This window comes from Pongo abelii, chromosome 10 (assembly GCF_028885655.2).
Source record: "Pongo abelii isolate AG06213 chromosome 10, NHGRI_mPonAbe1-v2.0_pri, whole genome shotgun sequence".
NCBI classification, from domain to species: Eukaryota; Metazoa; Chordata; class Mammalia; order Primates; family Hominidae; genus Pongo; species Pongo abelii.
The window spans coordinates 121,480,762-121,505,213 of record NC_071995.2 but is presented as its reverse complement, the minus strand read 5'-3'; the positions used below and the strand labels follow the sequence as shown (position 1 = coordinate 121,505,213).

The 24,452-nt window shown below is 42.3% G+C and overlaps 1 protein-coding gene across 2 annotated transcripts in view; it reads right to left on the bottom strand.

The window, feature by feature from the left end:
- Positions 1-6,439: 6,439 nt before the first annotated feature.
- The window catches only part of KNTC1 (kinetochore associated 1), a 98,666-nt gene continuing 80,653 nt past the window's right edge, over positions 6,440-24,452 (bottom strand). The window contains exons 52-64 of one of the 2 annotated variants that reach the window (XM_024257275.3): positions 24,260-24,306; positions 22,787-22,865; positions 20,439-20,557; positions 19,908-20,043; positions 18,583-18,678; positions 18,144-18,200; positions 15,281-15,335; positions 15,130-15,193; positions 13,425-13,554; positions 12,068-12,157; positions 11,435-11,580; positions 9,339-9,429; positions 6,440-7,529 (exon numbers count right to left, since the gene is read on the bottom strand). In XM_024257275.3, the coding sequence (XP_024113043.2) occupies positions 7,509-7,529; positions 9,339-9,429; positions 11,435-11,580; positions 12,068-12,157; positions 13,425-13,554; positions 15,130-15,193; positions 15,281-15,335; positions 18,144-18,200; positions 18,583-18,678; positions 19,908-20,043; positions 20,439-20,557; positions 22,787-22,865; positions 24,260-24,306 (1,131 nt within the window). In that variant the 3' untranslated portion in view covers positions 6,440-7,508. Of the gene's footprint in view, positions 7,530-8,120; positions 9,430-11,434; positions 11,581-12,067; positions 12,158-13,424; positions 13,555-15,129; positions 15,194-15,280; positions 15,336-18,143; positions 18,201-18,582; positions 18,679-19,907; positions 20,044-20,438; positions 20,558-22,786; positions 22,866-24,259; positions 24,307-24,452 lie in introns of those variants that run through there. The other variant, XM_063711953.1, reaches the window with a different exon arrangement.

The window sequence follows — 24,452 nt, the reverse complement described above, 5'->3', positions numbered from 1 at the left end:
CTGCCCCCATGATCCAATCATCTCCCACCAGGTCCCTCTCCCAACACTGGGGATTACAATTCAACATGAGATTTGGGTGGGGACATATAGCCAAACCATATTAGTTCCTACTGAAACTACTCAACCCTGTCACTGATGGGTGAAGCAGCCCCAGATAATATGTAAATAAACAAGCCTGGCTTCGTCCTAACAAAACTTTATTCATGAACACTGACATTTGAATTTTAACTAATGCCACAATTCTTTTACTATTGTTTGGATTTTTTTAAAAACGCTTTAAGAAGGTAAAAATTATGATTTGGTCACCATGGGCCATTATTTGCCAACCCCTAGTCTAGACCCTTGTTACTTTAAGTGTGATCAGTGAACAAGCAGGGTTGGTATCACCTGATGCTTGTTAGAAACACAGACTCTGGCTAGGCACGGGCCTCTAGGCCCAGCTACCTGGGAGGCCTGTGAATGGCCACTGCACTCCAGCCAGGACAACATAGCCAGATCCTGTTAAAAAAATAAAAGAATTGCAGAATTGGGACCCCAACCCAGATCTGTGAATCCAAATCTGAAATTTAAGGAAGTTCCCCAGGTGATTTGTATAAAATACCTGGGAAGTTAGAAAAAATTACTAAAACCTAACTCCAAGACCTCAGAGTCTTATATAACTGGTATGGGTGTGACCTGGGCATTGGGATTTTAAAAATATCCCCAGGTGGGCCGGGCATGGTGGCTTACACCTGTATTCCCAGCACTTTGGGAGGCCGAGGTGGGTGGATCACCTGAGGTCAAGAGTTCGAGACAAGCCTGACCAACATGGTGATGAAACCCCGTCTTTACTAAAAATACAAAAATTACCTGGGCATGGTGGCGAGTGCCTGTAATCGCAACTACCTAGGAAGCTGAGGCAGGAGAATCACTTTAACCCAGGAGGCAGAGGTTGCAGTTAGCCAAGATCGCGCCATTGCACTCTAGCCTGGGCAAAAAGAGTGAAACTCTGTCTTTAAAAAAAAAAAAAAAATTCCCCCACATCATCTGAATATGTAGCGTAGATTCTAATAGACAGCAAAGTTTGAGGATCACTGGCTTACCAGATCAGGGACTTGGCATTTACTCCTATATGCATTTTTACTCTTATTGCAATTGCACAGACTGCGTGTTCTACCAGTATTCTCCAAAGAACCTAGAATAGTGCTGTGCGCCTAGTGGGCACTTAGGTTCTTTCAGATTGACTTGACAATCAACTGTTTTTTTTTTTTTTTTTTTGAGATAGTCTTGCTCTGTTGCCCAGGCCACCTGGGTTCAAGCAATTCTCCTGCCTCAGCCTCCTGAGTAGCTGGGATTACAGGCGGGTGCCACCACACCTGGCTAACTTTTGTATTTTTAGTACAGACAGGGTTTCACCATGTTGGCCAGGGTGATCTTGAACTCCTGACCTCAAGTGATCCACTCGCCTTGGCCTCCCAAAGTGCTGTGATTAGAGGCGTAAGCCACCGCACCCGGCCTTCAGTTGATTTCTAATAGATTCACTACTTAACAAAACTAGGCACTTAAACTGTATTCTTGTAGACTGGTAATTTTGCTGGGGACTTGCAGCCATTGTTTCAAAACAAACTCCAAAATATGCAAATTATACATAGAAAATCTTTTTATGGGCCAGGCACAGTGGCCCACGCCTGTAATCCCAGACATTGGGAGGCCAAGGCGGGTGGATCACGAGGTCAGGAGATCAAGACCATCCTGGCTAACACGGTGAAACCCCATCTCTACTAAAAATACAAAAACAAAAAATTAGTCGGGCATGGTGGTGGGCGCCTGTAGTCCCAGCTACTCGGGAGGCTGAGGCGGGAGAATGGCATGAACCCGGGAGATGGAGCTTGCAGTGAGCTGAGATAGCACCACTGCACTCCAGACTGGGTGACAGAGCAAGACTCCGTCTCAAAAAAAAAAAAAAAAAGAAAATCTTTTTATATCTCTTCTGGGGCTAATACTTCAATGTGCAATCAGTGAGAAAAACACTTTACGTTTTGATAAGACATAACTGAGGAACTCGGGAGTAGGTGGCTGTTATAAGTGTTTCACATTTGAAGATCGAAAGATCTACAAATAGACTGTGTGTATTTATACACACTATTTCGCACATCTTGCTTTTTAAAAACTTCATGTGATTTTTAAAAAATGGCCACATACCACTGAACTGTACACCTAAAAATGGTGAAGATGGTAAATATTATATGTATTTTGCCACAATAAAACCAATTTTTTTTTTTTAATGGCCACAAATTCTTATGCTTCTTCCACTATGAGGTGGGGGGCTATGCTTCCTTCTCTTGATTCTGGGTGGGCTTTGACTATCTCAACTGAGTATGGCAGAAGTTCTGCTGTGTGATTTAAAGTTTCGCATCATTTTAGCCAGGCGCACTGGCTCACGCCTGTAATCCCAGGGCTTTGGGAGGCTGAGGTGGGGTGGATCACTTCAGGTCCGGAGTTCGAAACCAGAGCCTGGCCAACATGGTGAAACCCTGTCTCTACTGAAAATACAAAACTTAGCTAGGTGTGGTGGCACATGCCTGTAATCCCAGCTACTCGGGAGGCTGAGGCAGGAGAATCGCTTGAACCTGGGAGGTGGAGGTTGCAGTCAGCTGAGATCGTCCCACTGCATTCCAGCCTAGGTGACAGAGCAAGACTCTGTCTAAAAATAAATAAATAAATAAATAAATAAAGTTGTGTCTCATTTTATATTTAAGTGTTCTTCGCAACCATCAAGCATCTTTTTGTTTTTTTATTTTTCTTTTGGGGCTGAGCATCATGCCTCTTGACTTTTTTTTTTTTTTGAGATGGAGTCTCACTTTGTTGCCCAGGCTGGAGTGCAATGGTGCAATCTCAGCTCACTGTAACCTCCGCCTCCCAGGTTCAAGTGATTCTCCTGCCTCAGCCTCCAAGTAGCTAGGATTATAGGTGAGCCACCACGTCCGGCTAATTCTGTATTTTAACGGAGTTTCACCATGTCGGCCAGGGTGGTCTCAAACTCCTGACCTCAGGTTATCCATCCACCTTGGCCCCGCAAAGCGCTGAGATCACAGGTGGGAGCCACCATGCCCGGCCAAGTTATTTCACAGTTATTTCACTGTTCAATTACAATACACATTTATTGGGGTGAAAGAAAATTGAATGTGGATAGGCAGTGTAATTTTGTTTTTTTATGATACATGAACTTATCCAATATTGAATTTACAGGCATTAAAAAAATCAGGTTATATTCTGCAAACTGTTGGTGGCATGTTAAATGTTTTGTTTTAGTGGTATTTGGAAGACTGGTTGGGGTTTCTGGATGGGCCAAGAACATGTTTTCCTCATTTAAACATAGACAGGCTAGGCACGGTGGCTCATGTCTGTAATCCCAGCACTTTGGGAGGCTGAGGCAGGCAGATGGCTTGAACTCAGGAGTTCAAGATGAGCCTGGGCAACGTGGTGAAATGCCATTTCTACTAAAATATAAAAATTGGCCAGGCATGGTGGTATGTGTTTGTAATCCCAGCTACTTGGGATGCTGAGGCACGAGAATCACTTGAACCCAGAAGGCAGAGGCTGCAGTGAGCCGAGATTTCGCCACTGTACTCCAGCCTGGGTGAAGGAGATTCTGTCTCAAAAATAAATAAATAAATAATATGTAAATAATTAAATAAATAAAAATAAAATCATAGACAGCTACTCAGGAGGCTGAGGTGGGAGGACTGCTTGAGCTCAGGAGTTCAAGGCCAGCTTGGGCAACATAGTGAGATCCCATCTCCATTAAGTCAATCAATCAAGGAAGGTACTTCCATTATCTAAATTTTGTCTTCCAACACATTTTAAGGGGGCTAATAAAGGATGCCAGTCTGTCCAGAAACTGTTGTACAGAAGGACTGAGTACTTCCTCATTCTGTATATGGCCACATGCAGTTAGCCCATTCCCTTCTTTAAAAAAATTTTTTTCTTTGTAGAGATGAGGTCTTACTATGTTGTCCAGACTGGTTTCAAACTCCTGGCTTCAAGTGATCCTTCCACCTTGGCCTCCCAAAGTCCTAGGATAACAGGTGTGAGCCATCATGCCAGGCCTACTTTCCCCTCCTGATGAGTACTTTGGTTGTTCCCAAACTTTTTCTCTGAGAATAATGGCATAGTGAGTAACTTACAAGTGTGTGTTCCTAAAATTGGAATAGTTGGGTCAAAAGGTATGCATATTTGTAATTTTGAAGAGATCGTCAAATTGTCCTTCAAAGAACTTATACAAATTTAAATTCCCACCAAGATATAAGAATAAATTTTCTGATAATTTTGTCCACAGTTATCAAATTTTAATTTCTGCCGTTCAGGCAAGTAAAAAATGGAATCTAAGGTAGTTTTAATTTGCATTTTTATTAGCATTAGGGAGGTTTTATTTCTTTTCACATGTTCCAAAGCCCTTTGGGCCACGCACGGTTATTCACATCTCTAATGTCAGCAACTCAGGAAGATTGCCTGAGGCCAGGAGTTTGAGACCAGCCTGGGCAGCATACCAAGATCCTAGCTCTACAAAAAATTAAAAAAAAAAAAATTGGCTCAATGTGGTGACATGCACCTGTATGGTCCCAGCTACTCAAGAGGCTGAGGCAACAGGATTGCTTGAGCTCAGGAGTTTGAGGCTGCAGTGAGCTATGATTGCTTCACTGTACTCCAGCCTGGGTGACAGAGCAAGACTCCATCTCTAGTGGGGAGAAAAAAAGCCCTTTGTATTTTTTTCTATGGTGTATTTATTTGTATTATTATTACTATTTTTCTTTTGAGACAGGGTTTCACTGTCACCCAGGCTGGAGTGCAGTGGCATAATCTTGGCTCACTGCAATCTCTGCCTCCCGGCCTCAAGCCATCCTCCCACTTCAGCCTCCCAAGTAGCTGTGACTTCAGGTGCACACCACCATGCCTGGAGAATTTTTTTTTTTTTAGTTTTTAGTAGAGACAAGGTTTCACTATGTTGCCCAGTCTGGTCTCGAACTCCTGGGCTTAAGCAATCCACTAACTTAGTCCTCCCTAAGTGCTGGGATTACAGGTATGAGCCACCACACCCAGCCCAGCTATTTTTTTTTTTTTTTTTTTTTTGAGGTGGAGTCTCACTCTGTTGCCCAGGCTGGAGTACAGTGGCTTGATCTCGGCTCACTGAAGCATCCACCTCCTGGGTTCAAGCGATTCTCCTGCCTCAGCCTCCCAAGTAGCTGGGATTACAGGTGCCTGCCACCACACCTGGCTATTTTTTGTATTTTTAGTAGAGACGGGGTTTCACCATGTTGGCCAGGCTGGTCTTGAACTCCTGACCTCAGGTGATCCACCCGCCTCGGCCTCCCAAAGTGCTGCGATTACAGGAGTGAGCCACCATGCCCAGCCAGCCCAACTATTCTTATTTGTTATGATATGATCTTTAGAAGTCTGTCTAAGACCTATGTAAATAGTTATTGGACAATGTTTTAAATATAGGTCAAATGTCATTAAAATATCATTGCAAATTAAGTAACTTGCATTTTTAAACTAATTACTGTGGAGAAATATTTAGTATAACACCTTCAAAGTACAAAATAATTTTATTATTGAAACTGCAATTTAAAAACTTGCAATTAGCTAAATAGAAGCCTATATACTCATAATAAATAGCATTTTTGGCACTCGGGTACTGTGCTAGATGCATTTTTTTTTTTAGACAGAGTCTTGCCCTATCATCCAGGCTGGAGTGCAGTGGCATGATCTCTGCTCACTGCAACCTCTGCCTCCCGGGTTCAAGTGATTCTCCTGCCTCAGCCTCCTGAGAAGCTGGGATTATAGACATGCATCACCACGCCTGGCTAATTTTTTGTATTTTTAGGAGAGACAGGGTTTCACCATGTTAGCCAGGATGGTCTCGATCTCCAGACCTCATGATCTGCCCACCATGGTCTCCCAAAGTGCTGGGATTATAGGCGTGAGCCACCGTGCTGGGCCTAGATGCTTTATACGAACTGATTCAAACCTCCTGCCACTAGAAGGTAGATACTTTTACTGTCCTCAGTTTGAGGGAATTAAGATGGTGAGAAATTGGGCCAGGCAAGGTGGCCCATGCTTGTAATACCAGTACTTAGGGAGGCCAAGGTGGGAGGATTACTTGAGGCCTAGAGTTCAAGACCGGCCTGGGCAAGAAAGCAAGACCTTATCGCTACAAAAAAATTTAAAAATCAGGAAGGCACGGTGGTGTGTGCCTGCAGTCCCAGATACTCGGGAGGCTAAAGCGGGAGGATCCCTTAAGCACAGCGGTTCAGGGTCGCAGTGAGCTATGGTCATAACACTACACTCCAGCCCGGGTGACAGAGCAAGACCACCCTGTTTCTCTCTGTGGGAAATTAAGTAACTTGTTCAGGCCCACACAGCTAGTAAGTGATAGAACCAGAACTCAAATCCAGACTTATTTTACTTCGAAACCTCTGTTTAATCATGTTTCATTGAGTTTTTTCGAAATCTTTTTTTTCAACTGGCAAAATAAAGGCAACTAATTCCAGTAATATCAAATTCACTTAAGTTATTTGCAAGTATGGCAAAAGACTACAAAGGCAGAATAACAGGTGTAATTAATACTTCTGTGCGCTGGCTTTTCACTCCACACGCCTTTCTAGGCCACCGGCCACAGTGCTGGGGGTTTACAGTTGCGGACCACTCCTCCCAGACTTCTAGTCAAGTGGCTTCCAGTTTGGTTCTGCTATTTCTTGGCACTGGGGTAAGAATTAGAAGCTTGGAGAAAGTGCAGAGATGTTTCTTCTTTTGGTGGTGGGCTTGGCAGCTTGGACAGCAGCAGTGCAAGTTGTCAGCAGCACTGGCAAAGAGACTCCTGGGCTTCTGAGCACTGCAGTGGCCACAGCAGCTCCGACAGCTCAGTGGCAAATGTGGGCTTGGGGCTCCAAGCCAGGGGCAGGAGCAGCTCCTGATCTGTGGGGGCAAAGCCCTTCTTCCCTTGTCTGGCTCCCCCTTCTACCTCCCTTCTGTTCTTTCAGTCTTTTGAAGAACTTTCTAGCCAATCCCTGGCATGAAATTCTTCTCTGCTTGGCATATCTAGAGTAGCTTTTATTTTTCTGAGTGATACACTCTGCCACTAAAATTATACCAATATTTTCTTAGAATAACATTAAAAAGACTGATATTCTTACTTTTTCATATGGAAGATATAGGCTATAAGCACTCAGTTTTCTTCAGGGAGAGAGCAAACTATTTTTGCACTTTGTTTCCTTCATATACGGTGCAAAAAGTTGATAGTCTCTATAAATTGCACAAGTGACTGGCAATGAAAAGACTTATTAATTCAGGACATGAGTTCTTTATGGGGCAATTACGCTCATATTAAGTGTTTTATTTATTATATGTGGGGTAATGTTGGACAAATAGCTATAATACAGATTGTACAATTTAAAAACTGTAATAAATATGGTCCATTAATAGCAGACTCCAAAATTCTTGTCTTTCTTGAAAAAAGGTTCAATGATTTACTATAATCCACTAAGAAACATCTAAATGGGAAGAAACACAGAGTGATTTTTATAAGTCACTTAGTTTTTCAAATTGAAAATGGTCAGATAAACTACAGAACTTAAGACGTAAGTGAAGTGATACAAATCTACATATCAAACTATTTGGCATTTTAGATGAGAGAGAAACAGATTTTAAAGGCCACAAATTCGTCTCCCGAATCAATACTCTCCCCTTCTGAAAAAAAGTAATCTTATGCCATTGAGCACAACCAACTGGAGGTAAGCCCTGTGAGTTATTAATGGGAGGTAACAAAATGCGGGCTCATTCTAATATGCCTGATTTGGATCAAAGGAAGAAAAAAGCCACGATACCTAGGTTTACTAAAGCTACCAAAATATTCTGATCTGAAAGATAGCAAATAAAAAATAAAGCTACCAAAATATGATCAAAGTAAAAATTTTACCTGGTACTTAAGTTCAAAATAAGAGTAAAAATAAATTATGTGCACATTTTACATACAAAAAATTTGGAAGAATGTACAGCAAAATGCTAACAGTGATCCTATGTCTGGGTAGTGAGATTTTGGAGATCAGTTTAGTTAGTTTTTCTTTTTTTTTGGCTCCTTCATATTTCTTTTTCTTTTCTTTTTCTTTTTTTTTTTTTTTGAGACGGAGTTTCGCTCTTGTTGCCCAGGCTGGAGTGCAATGGAGAGATCCCAGCCCACTACAACCTCCGCCTCCCAGGTTCAAGCAATTCTCCTGCCTCAGCCTCCTGAGTAGCTGGGATTACAGGCATGAGCCACCATGCCCGGCTAATTTTGTATTTTTAGTAGAGATGGGGTTTCTCCATGTTGGTCAGGCTGGTCTTGAACTCCCAGCCTCAGGTGATCCACCCACCTCGGCCTCCCAAAGTGCTGGGATTACAGGCGTGAGCCACTGTGCCCGGCCTTCTTTTCTTTTCTTTTTTTTTGAGATTAGTTTTGCTCGTCGCCCAGGCTGGGGTGCAATGGTGTGATCTTGGCTCACTGCAACCTCTGCCTCCTGGGTTCAAGCGATTCTCCTGCCTCAGCTTCCCTAGTAGCTGGGATTACAGGCGCCCAACACCACGCCAGGCTAATTTTTTTTTTTTTTTTGGAGACAGAGTCTCACTCTGTCGGCCAGGCTGGGGTGCAGTGGCACGACCTCAGCTCACTGCAACCTCAGTATCCTGGGCTCAAGCAATTCTCCTGCCTCAGCTTCCCAAGTAGCTGGGATTACAGGCGTGTGCCACCACGCCTGGCTAATTTTTGTATTTTTAGTAGAGACGGGGTTTCACCATGTTGGCCAGGCTTGTCTTGAACTCCTGGCCTCAGGTAATCTGCCCCTCGGCCTCCCAAAGTGCTGGGATTACAGGTGTGAGCCACCGTGCCCGGCCATACTTCTCTTTTTTCTGCAGTGAACATACTTTTTAGGTAATTAAAGAATAATAATTAATTTAAAAAGCAATTAATACCCAAGCATGACAGTAATCAACACCTTTTAGAATTCAGTTTTTCACCTGCTTCAATATTAAAAACACCACCTTATGAGGAATGGTAATGCTGGAAAGCACCTGAGAGACCACGGGGTCCAGATCTGAAGACTAAGCCCACACTAGGCTTTGCTGCCCAGTGGCAGGGCTGAGATTAGAACTGTGGTCTCTTGATTTCTAGTTTAGAACTCTCTAACACAAAAAGTAAAATATAAAAATTAGAGTTACACATAAAAATACATTTATCTCCAGAACACTAGAAAAGGCTGGTCAATTTTAAGGCCCCAGGAATATAAACAATGTCAAGTTAGAACCTAAGAACTTTCCATCAGCTTTACCTTCAGAATTTCACAGGGAGCGGCATCTGGAGGCACAGGTTTCCCGCAGTGCTTTGAATATTCAGTTATCAAGACTGAAGCTTCATCTAAACTACAAAATCAAAAAGAAAAAGAAGTGTTAGGCCAAGTACAGTGCCTTGTGCCTATAATCCAGGCACTCAGGGAGGCCAAGATATACAGATGGCTTGGGTCCAGGAGTTCGAGACTAGCCTGGGCAACATGGCAAAGCCCTGTCTCTACAAAAAATATAAAATTAGCCAGGTGTGGTGTTGCACACTTGTAGTCCCAGCTACTCTGGAGGCTGAGGTAGGAGGATCGCTTTGCTTGGACCCAGGAGGCTGAAGCAGCAGTGAGCCATGTTTGTGCCACTGCACTCCAGCCTGGGTGACAAAGCAAGACCCTATTTCAAAAAGAAAACAAAGAAAAAGAGGCGTCGAAGTCAAAATTAAAATGTAAAGACCAATCTCTAAATTTAATGTTTTATTTGGGAAGAAATAATTCCAATTTGGGGCATATACATAGACTGGGTAGTCTCTGGATTGTCCAAAGAACAAAGAGAAGGTTAGAGGTTTTATAAAAAAGAGACATGTTACATATTGTGCTTTTTTTTCTTTTTTGTGAGACAGAGTTTCACTCTTGTTGCACAGGCTGGAGTGCAATGGTGCGATCTCGGCTCACTGCAACCTCCACCTCCTGGGTTCAAGCGATTCTCCTGCCTCAGCCTCCCGAGTAGCTGGGATTACAGGCATGCGCCACCATGCTCAGCTAACTTTTTGTATTTTTAGTACAGACAGGGTTTCATCATGTTGGCCAGGCTGGTCTTGAACTCCTAACCTCAGGTGATCCACCCACCTCGGCCTCCCAAAGTGCTGGGATTACAGGCGTAAGCCACTGTGCCCGGCCAGAGTTACGTTTTTGGAGCAATGTTTTGTGCTCTGAGTGCTTTTCCTCTGGGCCCCTTGACTCTGATGTATTTGGGTATCACAAGAATGACCTAATTCATGTAATCAACTTCACAGACGGCATGAGGAAACTTTCGGAGATATTATGTTCACTCTCTTGATTGTGGTGATGGCTTTATAGGTTTACATATGTCAAAATTTACTAAATTGCAGACTTCAAATATGTCCAGCTTATTATATGTATCAATTATAACTCAAAAAATACTTGCTCAAAAATGACAATATCTAATTATGGCTGGATCACAAGAGATAAACAAGCAGATGGAAATCCATGGAGTGGTAATGAGAAGAAAAGACCTCTCAAGCGCCAGCATGGCTAGACCACATGCAGGGATGGATCTGGTGTGTACTGTGGTCTTGAACTTCCCTTTCTTTAGTGTCAGCCCACTTCTTCCTTCTCCCGTTCAGTTTACATGCACACCCCCAGCTCTATCCCAAGAAGCTTATTGTTTCTAAATTTGTGGGTGCTGGAAAATTAGATAACCAGGTTTAACAAAAGTGATGTTACATAAAGTCATTAATGTTCTGAGCAAGTGTCTAAGACATAAAATTGTAATGTAAGATTTAGAGCAGGGCTGTGAGACACTTGATTTGGGGATTCAGATGACCTGTTTAATTGTCAGATTCTAAGGTCATATTCCAAGAAATTGGGTTATTAAATGATTAACTTTTGGATATGTGCAGTAATGAGAGATGTAATATTTGAGCTTTTAATTACAACCAAATAGCTCTACAGTTGACATTTTGCTCCAACATAAAGATGGTATAAAGATAGTTTTTTTTTTTTGGAGACGGAGTTTCGCTCTTGTTGCCCAGGCTGGAGTGCAATGGCGCGATCTCAGCTCACTGCAACCTCTGCCTCCCAGGTTTGAGCGATTCTCCCGCCTCATCCTCCCGAGTAGCTGGGATTACAGGCATGCGCCACCATGCCCGGCTAATTTTGTAGTCTTAGTAGAGACAGGGTTTCTCCATGTTGGTCAAGCTGGTTTTGAACTCTTTACCTCAGGTGATCCACCCACCTCAGCTTCCCAAAGTGCTAGGATTACAGGCGTGAGCCACTGTGCCCAGCTTATAAAGATAGATTTTAAGGAAATTCCACAGTAAGTTTTTTTTTTTTTTTGAAAATTAACTTACCTTAGGTCATTTGCCAAATAGTTTACTAGCTCAGTGATATTGTTGGTATTCATCACATGCATCTTCAACATTTGAAAGTATTTGGTCTTTGCCAAAATCCCAAACTCCTTCTTACTGATGATATTATTCAGAATCAGACTTTTAATCTATAGAATGACAGGTATCATTAAGATCAGACTTCTAACCTATTAGAATCAGACTTCTAATCTATAGAATGACATGTATCAAGCCTTTATTCAATATCGAAACATTTCTGACAATCGGAAGCCCAATTAGCACTACATTGTGACTGCACCTCCTTTTTGAGGGGGTAAAAAGGGAAAGGAGGCCTGTCAGCATCAGTCAATAAATAAAGTAATTGTTGTTGTGCACTTTGAGACTTTTTATGAGGAAGAAGATCTGTTTTCAATTAAAAGCACTTAAGGCTACAAATTTTCCATGGAGCACAGCAGTCAACAAGACGCTCAGGGTCCCTGCCTTTTAAAAAATTTACTGAGGTTTTAATAAAAGCAAAATAATTCTATACATAAACAGCTAGACATAGCAGTTTTCAGCTTAATCTTGGTTTGGGAAAATGACTACCTTCTAGTATCAAAATTTCCATAGCAAAAAGGAGATGAAATCGCCTCTTACTTGATGTGAAAATCCTGCTAGCTGGCCCGTGTTCATATGCTCTTCCAATTGCTTTAAAATAACCTGAGGGTCACACGAACCCAGAAAATTCTAGAGAAAAATCAAAGCAGAATTAATAGAAAAGTGTTATTATTTATTTCAACAGCAACAGCCATTGATCAGGTATTTTGTTGTTCTAAGTGCCAAAAGAAATCTATTTAAATACTGAAACGCTGAACGACATCAAGGAATGAGTGTATGAATGATGAAATGAGGGGAAAAAGTCAAAGACAAGAACAGATGCCTTTTAAAAAATGTAATTAATAAAGCAAATGGCAAATAAACTGGGCGCAGTGGCTCATGCCTATAATCCCAACACTTTGGGAGGCCAAGGCCAGTGGATTGCCTCAGGTCAGGAGTTTGAGAACTGCCTGGCCAACACAGCAAAACCCTGTCTCTACTAAAAATACAAAAGTTAGCCGGGCATGGTGGCGGAAGCCCGTAATGTCAGCTACTTGGGAGTTACTTGAAGCCAGGAGGGAGGTTGCAGTGAGCTGAGATTGCACCACTGGACTCCAGCCTGGGTGACAGAGAGAGACTCTCAAAAAACAAAACACAAAAAACAAACAAAGAAACAAAAAAGCATGAATGCATAGATGTTCATTTATGTAGATCTCTATCTACTGGTATGTCTACCTGCAGGGAAGATAACTGTAAAACATTCCAAAATGTTTTGTTCTACTTGTTCTCTATTATAAAGGAAATGAGAGTTATTTTTAAAAGTTCTGTCCCCAAAATGCTTGTGGCTCCTTCTGATGGGCACCCACACATAAAATCTGACTCTCCCCCTCTTTTATCTCCCACATTCAATTGCTAAGTCAGCTGCCTTCCTTGTAGCCTTCTCGTCTTGTTCAAGTTCAAATGACCAGACCCTACCATGGGTACTTAACCCTCAGGCCTTCCCTGCCTATGCACAAGGTTGCTATGAAGAGATCAAGTGGGGTAAAATTCTACTGAAATGCAACAGCTTCCCAAGAGTTTCACTTCTTGTCCTCTCCTCTGACAAAGCCTACATGTGTTAATGGGTTATTCCTTTTAAAATAATTCCTTCATCATTTCAGTTTGCTGTTCTAAAATAATCACTTGTTCCCCCACTGACAGACAATAAGGCGCAAACCCCTTGTAAGACATCCCTCAGCTGGACCTTAATCTATCTTTCAGTCTTACCTCCCACTAAGCCCCCATACAAGCTTCACACATATCTGATGTATTCATGCTTTACAGGTTTGCTGAAATGAAAATGCGACCTTTTGCAAGGGACATGCAAGATGAGAACCTCTATTTCCTTGGCAGCCCAGAGGAATCATGTGCACGATACCTTAATTTGCTGGTGTCTTTTCTCTGAGTGGGGCATGAGCATCAGACAAGCTAATGCAAAAGCCGGAAGTTCTAACTGGATATATTGCCTGGCAACTCCGATCAGGTCAAGATCATCTGAGACTGGACATCTTCGAGAGAGAGCATTAATTAGTTAATAATCTGTCATATTCACTAGATTATATTGGCCTTTCTAGCTTTCCATAGTCATCTACCTGCCCAGGTTTTCAATAATTTTAAATACTAAAGTGCTGGTGCATGACATATGCTTAGGAATGAGTAACACGAGTCTTTGACGGCATTCTACACAGAATAAAAGAATTTACCCATGGGAACACGGACTACTGTTTGCTACCATGATTATGTCTGAAAGCCTACAGATGCCTAAAGATAGGCTTCTAAATTCTCAGAAGACTCAAAACCTTTTTTTTTTTTTTTTTTTTTTTTGAGAAACAGTCTAGCTCTGTCACCCAGGCTGGAGTACAATGGCACGATCTTAGCTCACTGCAACCAACACCTCCCGGGTTCAAGCGATTCTCCCTTCTCAGCTTCCTGAGTAGCTGGGATTACAAGTATGCGCCACCATGCCCGGCTCATTTTTATATTTTTAGTAGAGACGGGGTTTCACCACGTTGGCAAGGCTGGTCTCGAACTCCTGATCTCAAGTGATCCACTCGCCTCAGACTCCCAAAGTGCTGGGATTACAGGTGTGAGTCACTGCATCCAGCCAGAAGACTCAAAATATATGTGACAACGCTGTATGATTTAGGGTAGTCACCAAAAGTACTCTATGCTCATACAGTAGGTACTCATTTTAAGAGAATGCTCAGTTTACTAGTTGCACAACACATGGGAAGTAGACACTGTAAAAATAATCAAGATATTTTGGTATAAAAACAAGCGTTGGCTGGGCGCGGTGGCTGAAGCCTGTAATCCCAGCACTTTGGGAGGCCAAGGCGGGTGGATCATGAGGTCAGGAGATCGAGACCATCCTAACACGGAGAAACCCCGTCTCTACTAAAAATACAAACAATTAGCCAGGCATGGTGGTGGGCGCCTGTAGTCACAGCTACTCAAGGGAGGCTGAGGCAGGAGAATGGTGTGAACTCGGAAGGCGGAGCTTGCAGTGAGCCAAGATCGCGCCACTGCACTCCAGCCTGGGTGACAGAGCAAGACTCCGTCTCAAAAAACAAACAAACAAACAAACAAAAAAACAAAACAAGTGTTGCTGGGCGCAGTGCCTCACACCTGTAATCCCAGCAATTTGGGAGGCTGTCTCTACTAAAACTACAAATATTAGCCGGGCATGGTGGTGCGTGGCACATGCCTGTAATCCCAGGTACTCATGCGATGGCTCATGCCTGTAATCCCAACACTTTGGAAATTCCATCTCTACTAAAAATACAAAAATTAGCCAGGCATGGTGGCACGTGCCTGTAATCCCAGCTACTCAGGAGGCTGAGGCAGGAGAATTGCTTGAATCTGGGAGGTGGAGGTTGCAGTGAGCCGAGGTTGTGCCACTACACTCCAGCCTGGATGACAGAGCAAGACTCCATCTCAAAACAACAACAACAACAACAACAACAAAACACGTGTTATGCTTAACTTCCTAACAAAAAGGAATTACTCATAAGAGATATCTATTAGAAGGGAATCTTATAAGCAACAACCTTTTTTTTTTTTGGTAGAACAAATATTTTGCTTACTCGAGGACAGCGATGAGACTCTCAGAACAATCTGACAGCTGATCAGGACTTAAAGGACAAGAGGCTGAAAATAAAAAAAAAAACCAACCATGATATACACACACTCAACTATAAAATGCTGTAGCCAATGTTTCAGAGGAGAGCGAAATACCTGAAAGCAGTGGTATCTGTATCACACGCTGCCACGCTTTGCTGAAGTAGGGAACCTGTGAAAACAAGTCCACGTTTGGGATATTCATGTTAAGGATATTACAAACTCTCTTTAATTTGCAGTCTAGGCCAGGCGCAGTGGCTCACACCTATAATCCCAGCACTTTGAAAGGCTGAAGCAGGTGAATCACTTGAGGTCAGGAGTTCGAAACCAGCCTGGCCAACATGGCAAAACCCCGTCTCTACTAAAAATACAAAAATTAGCCAGGCATGGTGGTGCATGCTTGTAATCCCAGCTACTTGGGAGGCTGAGACACAAGAATCACTTGAACCCGGGAGGCGGAGGTTGCCTGGGTGACAAAGCGAAACTCCATCTCAAAAAAGATATTATGAACTCTCTTTAAATTGCAGCCTAAATGTTCTGAAATTAGGTAATGGTGACGGTTGTACAATTTAATGAATATACCAGAAACTACTTGATTGTATACTTTCAAAAGGATGAATTTTACAAGTGAATTGCATCTCAACAAAAAAATTAGATAAATCGCTATGTGCTGATATGGAACACTCTCCAGAGGCCACTGTTAAATGGTCACAAAACTGTACATTTATAGTTTATATTCCAGATGACTAAAATCATAAACTGGTATCTCCCTGTTTGAGATGATTAAGGTTCTAGCATAATGTTCTTCATAACTCTATCTTTCAGGATCTCATTATACAATCCTGGCTGATTCATTATTCCATTTGGCAAAAAGTCAGAAGCCAACTCAGAAAAGAAAATTAATCCTTAGTCAGTTATGTGCCAGGGCCACAGGAAAGGAGGAAGGGGACAAGAGAAAGAATTTCAAGAAGGTGAATAAGGAAAGAACATTGGCCAGGCGCGGTGGCTCACACCTATAATCCCAGTACTTTGGGAGGCCAAGGCAGGAAGATTGTTTGAGCTCAGGAGTTCCAAGACCAGCCTAGGCAACATAGCAAGACCTCCATCTCTATATATTTAAAGAAAAAAAAGAGGAAAGAAAATGTAAACTTCTATCAATAGAGGAGTGGTTAAGTAACTTCGGGTATATTTTACCACATATTCTGGAGAATAATCAAGCATTAAAAATAATAAAATACCTCAAAAGGCTAAACATAGAGTTACTGTAAGACCCAACAACCCCACTCCCAGGTATATACTCAAGAGAAATGAAAACATGTTCAGTGAAAACTTGTACACAAATGTTCATAGCAGCATTATTTATAATGACCAAAAATAGAAACTCAAATGTTTATCAACTGGCAAATGGATAAATAAAAGTGGTATATCCATATAATGGAACATTATTTGGCAATAAAGACGAATGAAGTTCTGATCCATGCTACAATGTGGATGCTGAGTGAAAGAAGCCGGACACAAAATCCCACATAGTGTGGGATAATGTCCAGAATAGGCAAATCCATGGACAGAAAGTAAATTAGTGGTCACTGGGGGCTGGAGGGAGTGGGGAATGGGAAATGATTGCTAATGGATATGAATTTTCTTTTTGGGGTGTGGAAAATGTTCTGGAATTAGATAATGGTGAGGCTGTACAACTTTGTGCATATACCAAAAACTACTTCATTGTGTACTTTATAAGAATAAATTTTACATGTGAATTGTATCTCAATAAAACAGTTAGATAGATCTACATGTGCTGATATGGAACAATCTCCAGAGATCACTGTTACGTGAAAACAACACTTTGTTTAGAATGTGATTGCATTTATGTGTGCAAAAATGCATATATACACTGTAGATATGCACACATACGCATACATGCCTGTAAAACAGGAAATCTCAGCCAGGTGTGGTGGCTCACACCTGTAATCTGAGCACTTTGGGAGGCCAAGGCGGGCGGATCACAAGGTCAGGAGATTGAGACCATCCTGGCTAACACGGTGAAACCTCGTCTCTATCAAAAATACAAAAATTAGCAGGGCGTGGCAGCATGCGCCTGTAGTCCCAGCTACTCAGGAGGCTGAGGCAGGAGAATAGCGTGAACCCGGGAGGCGGAGCTTGCAGTGAGCCGAGATCGCACAACTGCACTCCAGCCTGGGCAACAGAGCGAGACTCCATCTCAAAAAAAAAAAAAAAAAGAAGGAAATCTCTAGAATATTTAGGAAATTGTAAGCAGTCATTCCCTTAGGGAGATAATTATGAAGGGAAACAGTAAGGGGGAATTTTCATGTTTTACTCAGCATATTTATATATTGTTCTAATTTATTAAACAAAGAATAAATTATATATTTCTACGTAATATATATTATGATTATGTGGGTACACAACTTATGTGAAATGTAGAAAAGATGAACAAGCCAGGGTATCTGACGTGAAAGATCTTCAAAGTCTGTGAGGGGCAGTCCAACACGTAATTAAAATTAATTATATGGTGACAAAAGTCAGAGTGGAGCCAAAATGTTTTGAGAGCGTAAATAAAGATGTGACTCATGAGGCCTGGAAAACTCAGGAAAACAGTATCTTCAGGAGGTGATGTGAGCTGAGTATTAACGGGTCCAGGCACAACTTTAATCGTCCTACAGCTGATTAGTTCTGTTTCTTCTTTCTTTATTTTAGGGAAAGGATCTAGCTCTGTTCCCCAGGCCGGAGCTGGAGTACAATGGTGCAATCATGGCTCACTGCAGCCTCAAACTCCTGGGCTCAAGTGATCCTTCTACCTTGGCCTCCCAAAGCATTGGGGTTACAGGAGTGAGCCATTGTACTTGGCTCAGTTCTGTTATTTACGAAGGAGCTGACGGCTTAATCCAGTGTCCCCAGCAGTCACAAGACCAGAAAGCATAAAGACTAAATTCAATAAAATTTATTTTAAAAAACTACATACCTGCCATAAAGAATGGAGACTGGAAATGGCTTTTAAAACTTTCCTTAGATAAGGAATCTGTAAAAAATTAAAAATAAAAAAGTTCTAAAGATCACCAAAATGGAAAATTTCAACGTGAAATACCGGATGTTAAAGTTCCAGAAGAAGTACTGGTAAAACTTTATCTTCCATGATAACTGCCAGAGAAGTTCACTTACAAGTTCATAAATATCAAAAAAGGCTAGGGAACCTTCCATTTGTTTCCAGTGAAATTTATGTCATTTTGGATTTTGCACCCTTTGGCCTACACCAAGTTCTTTAAGTTTGGCATGAACTCAGTGAGAGTGACTGTGTTTTCAGCATAAGTCTGTTCTATAACAAGTATCAATCCAAAATATTTAGGGGATGCTGTGCAAAAGCTTTCAAATATACTTAGTTGAGGGCATTGAGTCTTACTTACCATATTGAAGCCCAGAAGCTTTTGCAAGAGTCCATTCCAAAGGTGCAGGTCATAGATTTTGTATTCTAAACACAGCTCAGTCACCAATCTTACTGCCTGAAGCCAAAAGAAAAAAATCATGCTGTTCCAAGACACCAGTAAATCAAGCCCTCTTTGGAAAAGTAGGGCAGCTTAATACAAAATATGCTGCTTTTTTTTTTTTTTTTTTGAGATGGAGTCTCACTCTGTTGCCCAGGCTGGAGTGCAGTGGCATGATCTCAGCTCGCTGCAACCTCTGTCTCCTGGGTTCAAGCGATTCTCCTGCCTCAGCTTCCTGAGTAGCTGGGATTACAGGCGGCCGCCATCATGCCTGGCTAATTTTTGTATTTTTAGTAGAGACGGAGTTTCACCATGTTGGGCAGGCTGGTCTCGAACTCCTGACCTGAAGTGATCTACCTGCCTCGGCCTCCCAAAGTGCTGGGATTACAGGCATGAGCCACTGCACCAGGCCACAAAATATGCTTCTAATCTGTGAATGTCTATCGAAGGCCCCCATCTTTCTAATGAAAGACATGACAAAAAAGAGATTATTTTTCTTGCTGTCATGGACTCAGACACCACCTCGGATGTCTCCCCCTTTCTTTCTTCTATTGAAAAAGTTTGCCTGTTGGACCATAAAACCTTCCTACCCCAGCCTCCAACTGCCTCAGAGGCTAAATTCCCATATGCAACTAAGACGAAGAGAAACGATATCCTCTCTCTACTGGACAGTCTCCTCTCCCTGTCCAGATAAGGACAGATAAGCTGTGGAAGGGATTATAAAAGTGCTCTCTCTGGTTGGCAGGGATGACTTTAGCTGGTGGACTTTAAGGCAAAAGAGGTAAAAGGACCTTCCACATTGCCATATCCATCCACACGCTGGGACAGGAGAGTAGAAAGGTCTCAGAGCAGTAGAGTTGTTCAGGGATACAGACTGTTCCTGGGTTGGGTGCAGTGGCTCATGCCTGTAATCCCAGTACTCTGGGAGGCCCAGGTGGGTGGATCACCTGAGGTCAGGAGTTCGAGACCAGCCTGGCCAATATGGTGAAACCTCATCTCTACTAAAAATACAAAAATTAGCCAGGTGTGGTGGGCGGGCGCCTATAATCCCAGCTACTTCGGAGGCTGAGGCTTGAACCCGGGAGATGGAGGTTGCAGTACGCTGAGATCACACCACTATACTCCAGCCTGGGCAACAGAGCAAAACTCTGTCTCCAACAACAACAAAAAAAACTGTTCCTGGTTTTCTCTTTGAGGATTCTGAGTAGGGGCAGGGAATTGGGAATGCGGCAGTGAGGTGTACCTACCATGGACTCATGGCTATGGTTTTTCCACAGACCCTTAATCATTCCTTCTTTAGGACTGTTGCAAAATAATTCATATGTGATGGGGATATTCAAAGTCTCAAATGATGCCAGAAAAGTTATACATTTCAAATAAGATCTGGAAAACAGAAACATTTCTAAGAATCATTCTCATAGGCCACGTTTACATTTAAAATAAAAACTACCATATGGAAATATTAGGCCAGTTTGTTTTAAATGTCCATTTTAGACTTCCAAATATATTCACTGAATATATAATAACATTAGATAGAAATCAATTTGAACAAGATAAATAAAACATTCAGTTTCTAAATGCCTCCAAGAAACGATGGAAACAAGATGTTCTCAAAGCCCTATTTTCCCTTTGCCAAAATGTCAAGGATATTCAAGGCAACAGAACTGTATTCACACAGCTACTCTACTACGCTCTTCTGAATTCAGGGCTTAAAAGGTACAGCTCCAAAAAATGATCTGTTTCCTATTTCTTAATACAATTTAAACATTTCTACTTACTTCACTTCTTCAATGGGTTTTTTAAAGAGAGATTCTATAGTTTCCTTGTCAGCCAAATAGAAGAGACACTGAAGAGCTCGAGTTCTATGGGCAAAAGTTAACTGATGCATACCTAATGTCTGCAAAACCAAAAGAGGTTTGGAGAGTTGAACACCTGCACGTTGTAGTTGGGTAAATGAGTTTCAACATAGGCAACATAAACAACGTCATTATTTTAAAATGTAAAGTCAGTCTCTACAGTTACGGAACGCACTGTGTGTAACAATGGTTCTTAATATGTGGCCCATGGACCCCTAAAGGGGCATTCCTGAGACTCCTTCAGGAGGGAAAGGGTCAAAGCTGTTTTCGTGATACTAAGATGTTACTTGCCTTTACACTGTGTTGATATTTGCACTGACTGTGCAAAAGCAATGGTGGGGGAAATTGCAGGCAGAATGGAGGCAGGGCCCCCAACTGTTGTTGCAGCCCTTGTATTTACAGGCATGCCCGGGCAGTATTGAAAACCAAAGATACGGCCGGGCACAGTGGCTCATGCCTGTAATCCCAGCACTTTGGGAGGCCGAGGCGGGTGGATCATGAGGTCAGGAGTTCAAGACCAGCCTGACCAACATGGTGAAACCCACGTCTCTACTAAAAATACAAAAACTAGCCGGGTGTTGTGGCACGTGCCTGTAATCCCAGCTACTCAGGAGGCTGAGGCAGGAGAATCATTTGAACCCGGAGGCGGAGGTTGCAGTGAGCTGAGATTGCGCCATTGCACTACTCCAGCCTGGGCAACAGAGTCAGACTCTGTCTCAAAAAAAAGAAAAAGAAAAAGAAAAAGAAAACCAAAGACAAATTTCACTTATGTTCTTGATGGGCTGGGTGCAGTGGCTCATGCCTGTAATCCCAGGACTTTGGGAGCCCGAGGCAGGTGGATCACCTGAGGTCAGGAGTTTGAGACCAGCCTGGCCAACATGGTGAAACCCCGTCTCTACTAAAAATACAAAAATTAGCCAGGCGTGGTGGCGTGCGCCTGTAATCCCAGCTACTCAGGAGGCTGAGGCAGGAGAATTGCTTGAACCCGGGAGGCAGACGTTGCAGTGAGCCAAGATTGTGCCACTGCTCTCCGACTTGGGTGACAGAGCAAGACTCCATCTCAAAAACAAACAAACAAACAAAAAAACAGAATGCTCTTGATGAAGTAGTAAAAATTAATTTTACTAAACCTCAACTTTTGAATCCACAGTCAGCCCCCATTTCCATGGGTTCTGTATTCATGGACTCAACCAACAGTGGATCAAAAATATTCAAGAAAGAAAAAAAATTCCACAAAGTTCTAAAAACCAAACATGAATTTGCTGCATGCCAAGTACTACACTGAATTCATGGGGACGAAGTAATTTGCAGGCATTGTGTTATAAGTAACCTAGAGATGATTTAAGGTAAATAGGAGGATGTATGTAGGTGACATGCAAAAACGACACCATTTTATATAAGACTTCAGCGTCCTCAGATTTTGGTATCCTTGGGGGTCCTGGAACCAGTCCTCCCACAGATATGGAGGGATTACTGTAGATCATACTAATGTGAATTCCCATTTGAATACATGCTAATACTAATTGATGGGAAGTACACATAAGGCAGACTGCAAGGAAAAGCATGTACACAGCTGAGCTGTGAGCTGCACTAGCCACCTTTCATGGAATACCATTTTTAGGTCGTAGGTCTTTATATGTAGAGAAAAAAGGGGAGGCTTTTTCCTTTTTGTCACGGACTTTAAAATCAGCACCTCAGACTTCCTTTTCTTCCTTTTCTCTGAGAATCTTTTGCCTACTGGCTCCACCCCCTTCTCCTCTCTCTGCTCCAACTGCCTCAGAGGACAGTTCTATAGGCAAGAACCTGAAGCTAAAGGTCATGTTGCCCCGTTAGGGGAAATTGCAAGTTCAATCTAGCTAGAATTTAGTGGGCAGAAGGGGTGGTCTGACCAGAGCACGCAGCCAGATTAGGCCTTGGTGGAGACTTGTTCGTGGCCTTGGTGGAGACTTGTTCGTGGCCAGTTTGATTGGCTCCTGGCTTCAGGAATGTGGAGTGACTAGGGAGTTAACCACTGTGAATGCAGACAGCCAGTGGAAACTGTCAATAGGTACACCATTCAGCACGCTAAGCAGATGTTACAGAGGCCAGCACTAAATGGAGCATGGTGCAAAAGACAATGCTTGCTTAGGAGATGAGATAGACTTTGAATACATATGTATGTGAGCATTATCTGAACCATCTGTTAATGCAATCAAGCATGGTAAATAAACAGGAAAAAAATGTTAAGCTGAGATGCACAGAAGAGTTTGGATTAAGTTTCTAGAGCTTACGGTTGTAGTTGATGTTGCAAATACAAACAGCATTCTTGAACTATAATCAATTGGACGAGACAGGAGGAGATACTGCACTCTGGAAAAAATTTTTTAATTACAGTTATTTTTTAATTTAGTGATGGATTACCAAAACAACAGACTTATCTTTCTATCCATGAGCGGTCATTAGACAACTCAAAGGCAGATCAGAAGGATTATGGGTCAATGACATTTGCGCTTCCCCCTTTAAAGAATGCTTAATCTTTTTCTTGAGTTCTTTCATTGCTAAAGATGACAATACATGCAATAAACACCAGGCTTCAGCCTCCTCATCTATAGAATAGCGAGTCAATCTCTGATCCTTTAAATTTCATTTAAGAAATTAATACAAACTGTAGCTGTAAAGTCCCTTGAATGCTACACATGGGAAATTAATTCTGTGTTTGCTATGCAGGACCTTGTTAGCAGCCCATTTCAACCTCTAGACCCAGGGCAGGCTGGCCCCTCTCCGGGAAGGGAGGATGAATCAGGCCAGCTGGAGGAGGGGTGGGGCAGAGCTTTTAGTGGAAGAAGCAGCACGTTATGCATTTTGCATTAAGTAGCCTTTTGGGATTTCCTTTTTCTCTCCTCTCTTTAAATCGCTTCCCTCCAAGACTTTCCATGTGGCTAGTTCAGGTAGACATACAGGAGCTACCTCTTGTTTGAACAAAGGTGGCCTGTCCCTTAAAAGACTAAATGAGGCCAAGGTGGGGGTCCAGAGGGAAAGAGGGCATGGTATGGGTGGTTAGGACAGCTCTGCTTGCTCCAAACCAGAAGGAATCCGTTTCTTGGGGTTGTCTTTCCACGTCTTTTCTATCAGCTCTCCAAGGCTGAGGCTGGACATAGGGCCTCCCAGGCCACTTGGCTTACTTTTGGTTTAGGCTAGAAAGACAAAAAGCTGGCTGGCATGTGAACCACCATGCTCCCTTATCCATGCCTGTGCCAGGCATCATTAATGGATTGCCACATTCGTTTTGACTTGAGCCCAGATAGAGTCTTCTCAAGAATACAAGCCATAACCAATCAGATCTAGCACATTAGATAAAATCAATGTGCCTTTCTAGGCCTCAGTCATAGGTTAGAAGAGCAAAAAGAATCTGGTGGCCCATATCTGAACCAACCCAGTTTAGCATGGTAAGAGAACATAAAAGGGTCTGGGGCCAAAGTCCTAGCTAAGAAAGAGTTTTCTTCTGCTTGAGAGGCACCTTTCAGCTAAAGGTGTGCTAGGAACCCTCGCCCTCGTAGGAGTTCAGAAATTCTAGATCTTGGCTGGCTCTGATGTTTTCCACTGCAGACTCCTAGACATGTATTAGTGAACTGATTCATCTCATAGACTCTGACCCAAGTTTTATCAAGAAAGACCTTTAAAAAAATCAACTGCTGAAAAATGTACTGGTAAGATTTCTATTTTGCATCACGATATAGGTGAATATAAGTAAAGGAAAAGAGTACCTTCGTAGGGCTTCATCTTCTTGAAGTTCAAATAATTCTGATGGTTTCTTTGAAAAGGTAGGAAAAAAAGGTCAAAAACTGAAAAAGTTTATGACTAAACAAACATTCACCTCTCTGAAAATCTATTAGATTAAAAAACCTAATATACGATATTATGTTTACATAGAAAAATTATAACATAAATTACTTTATG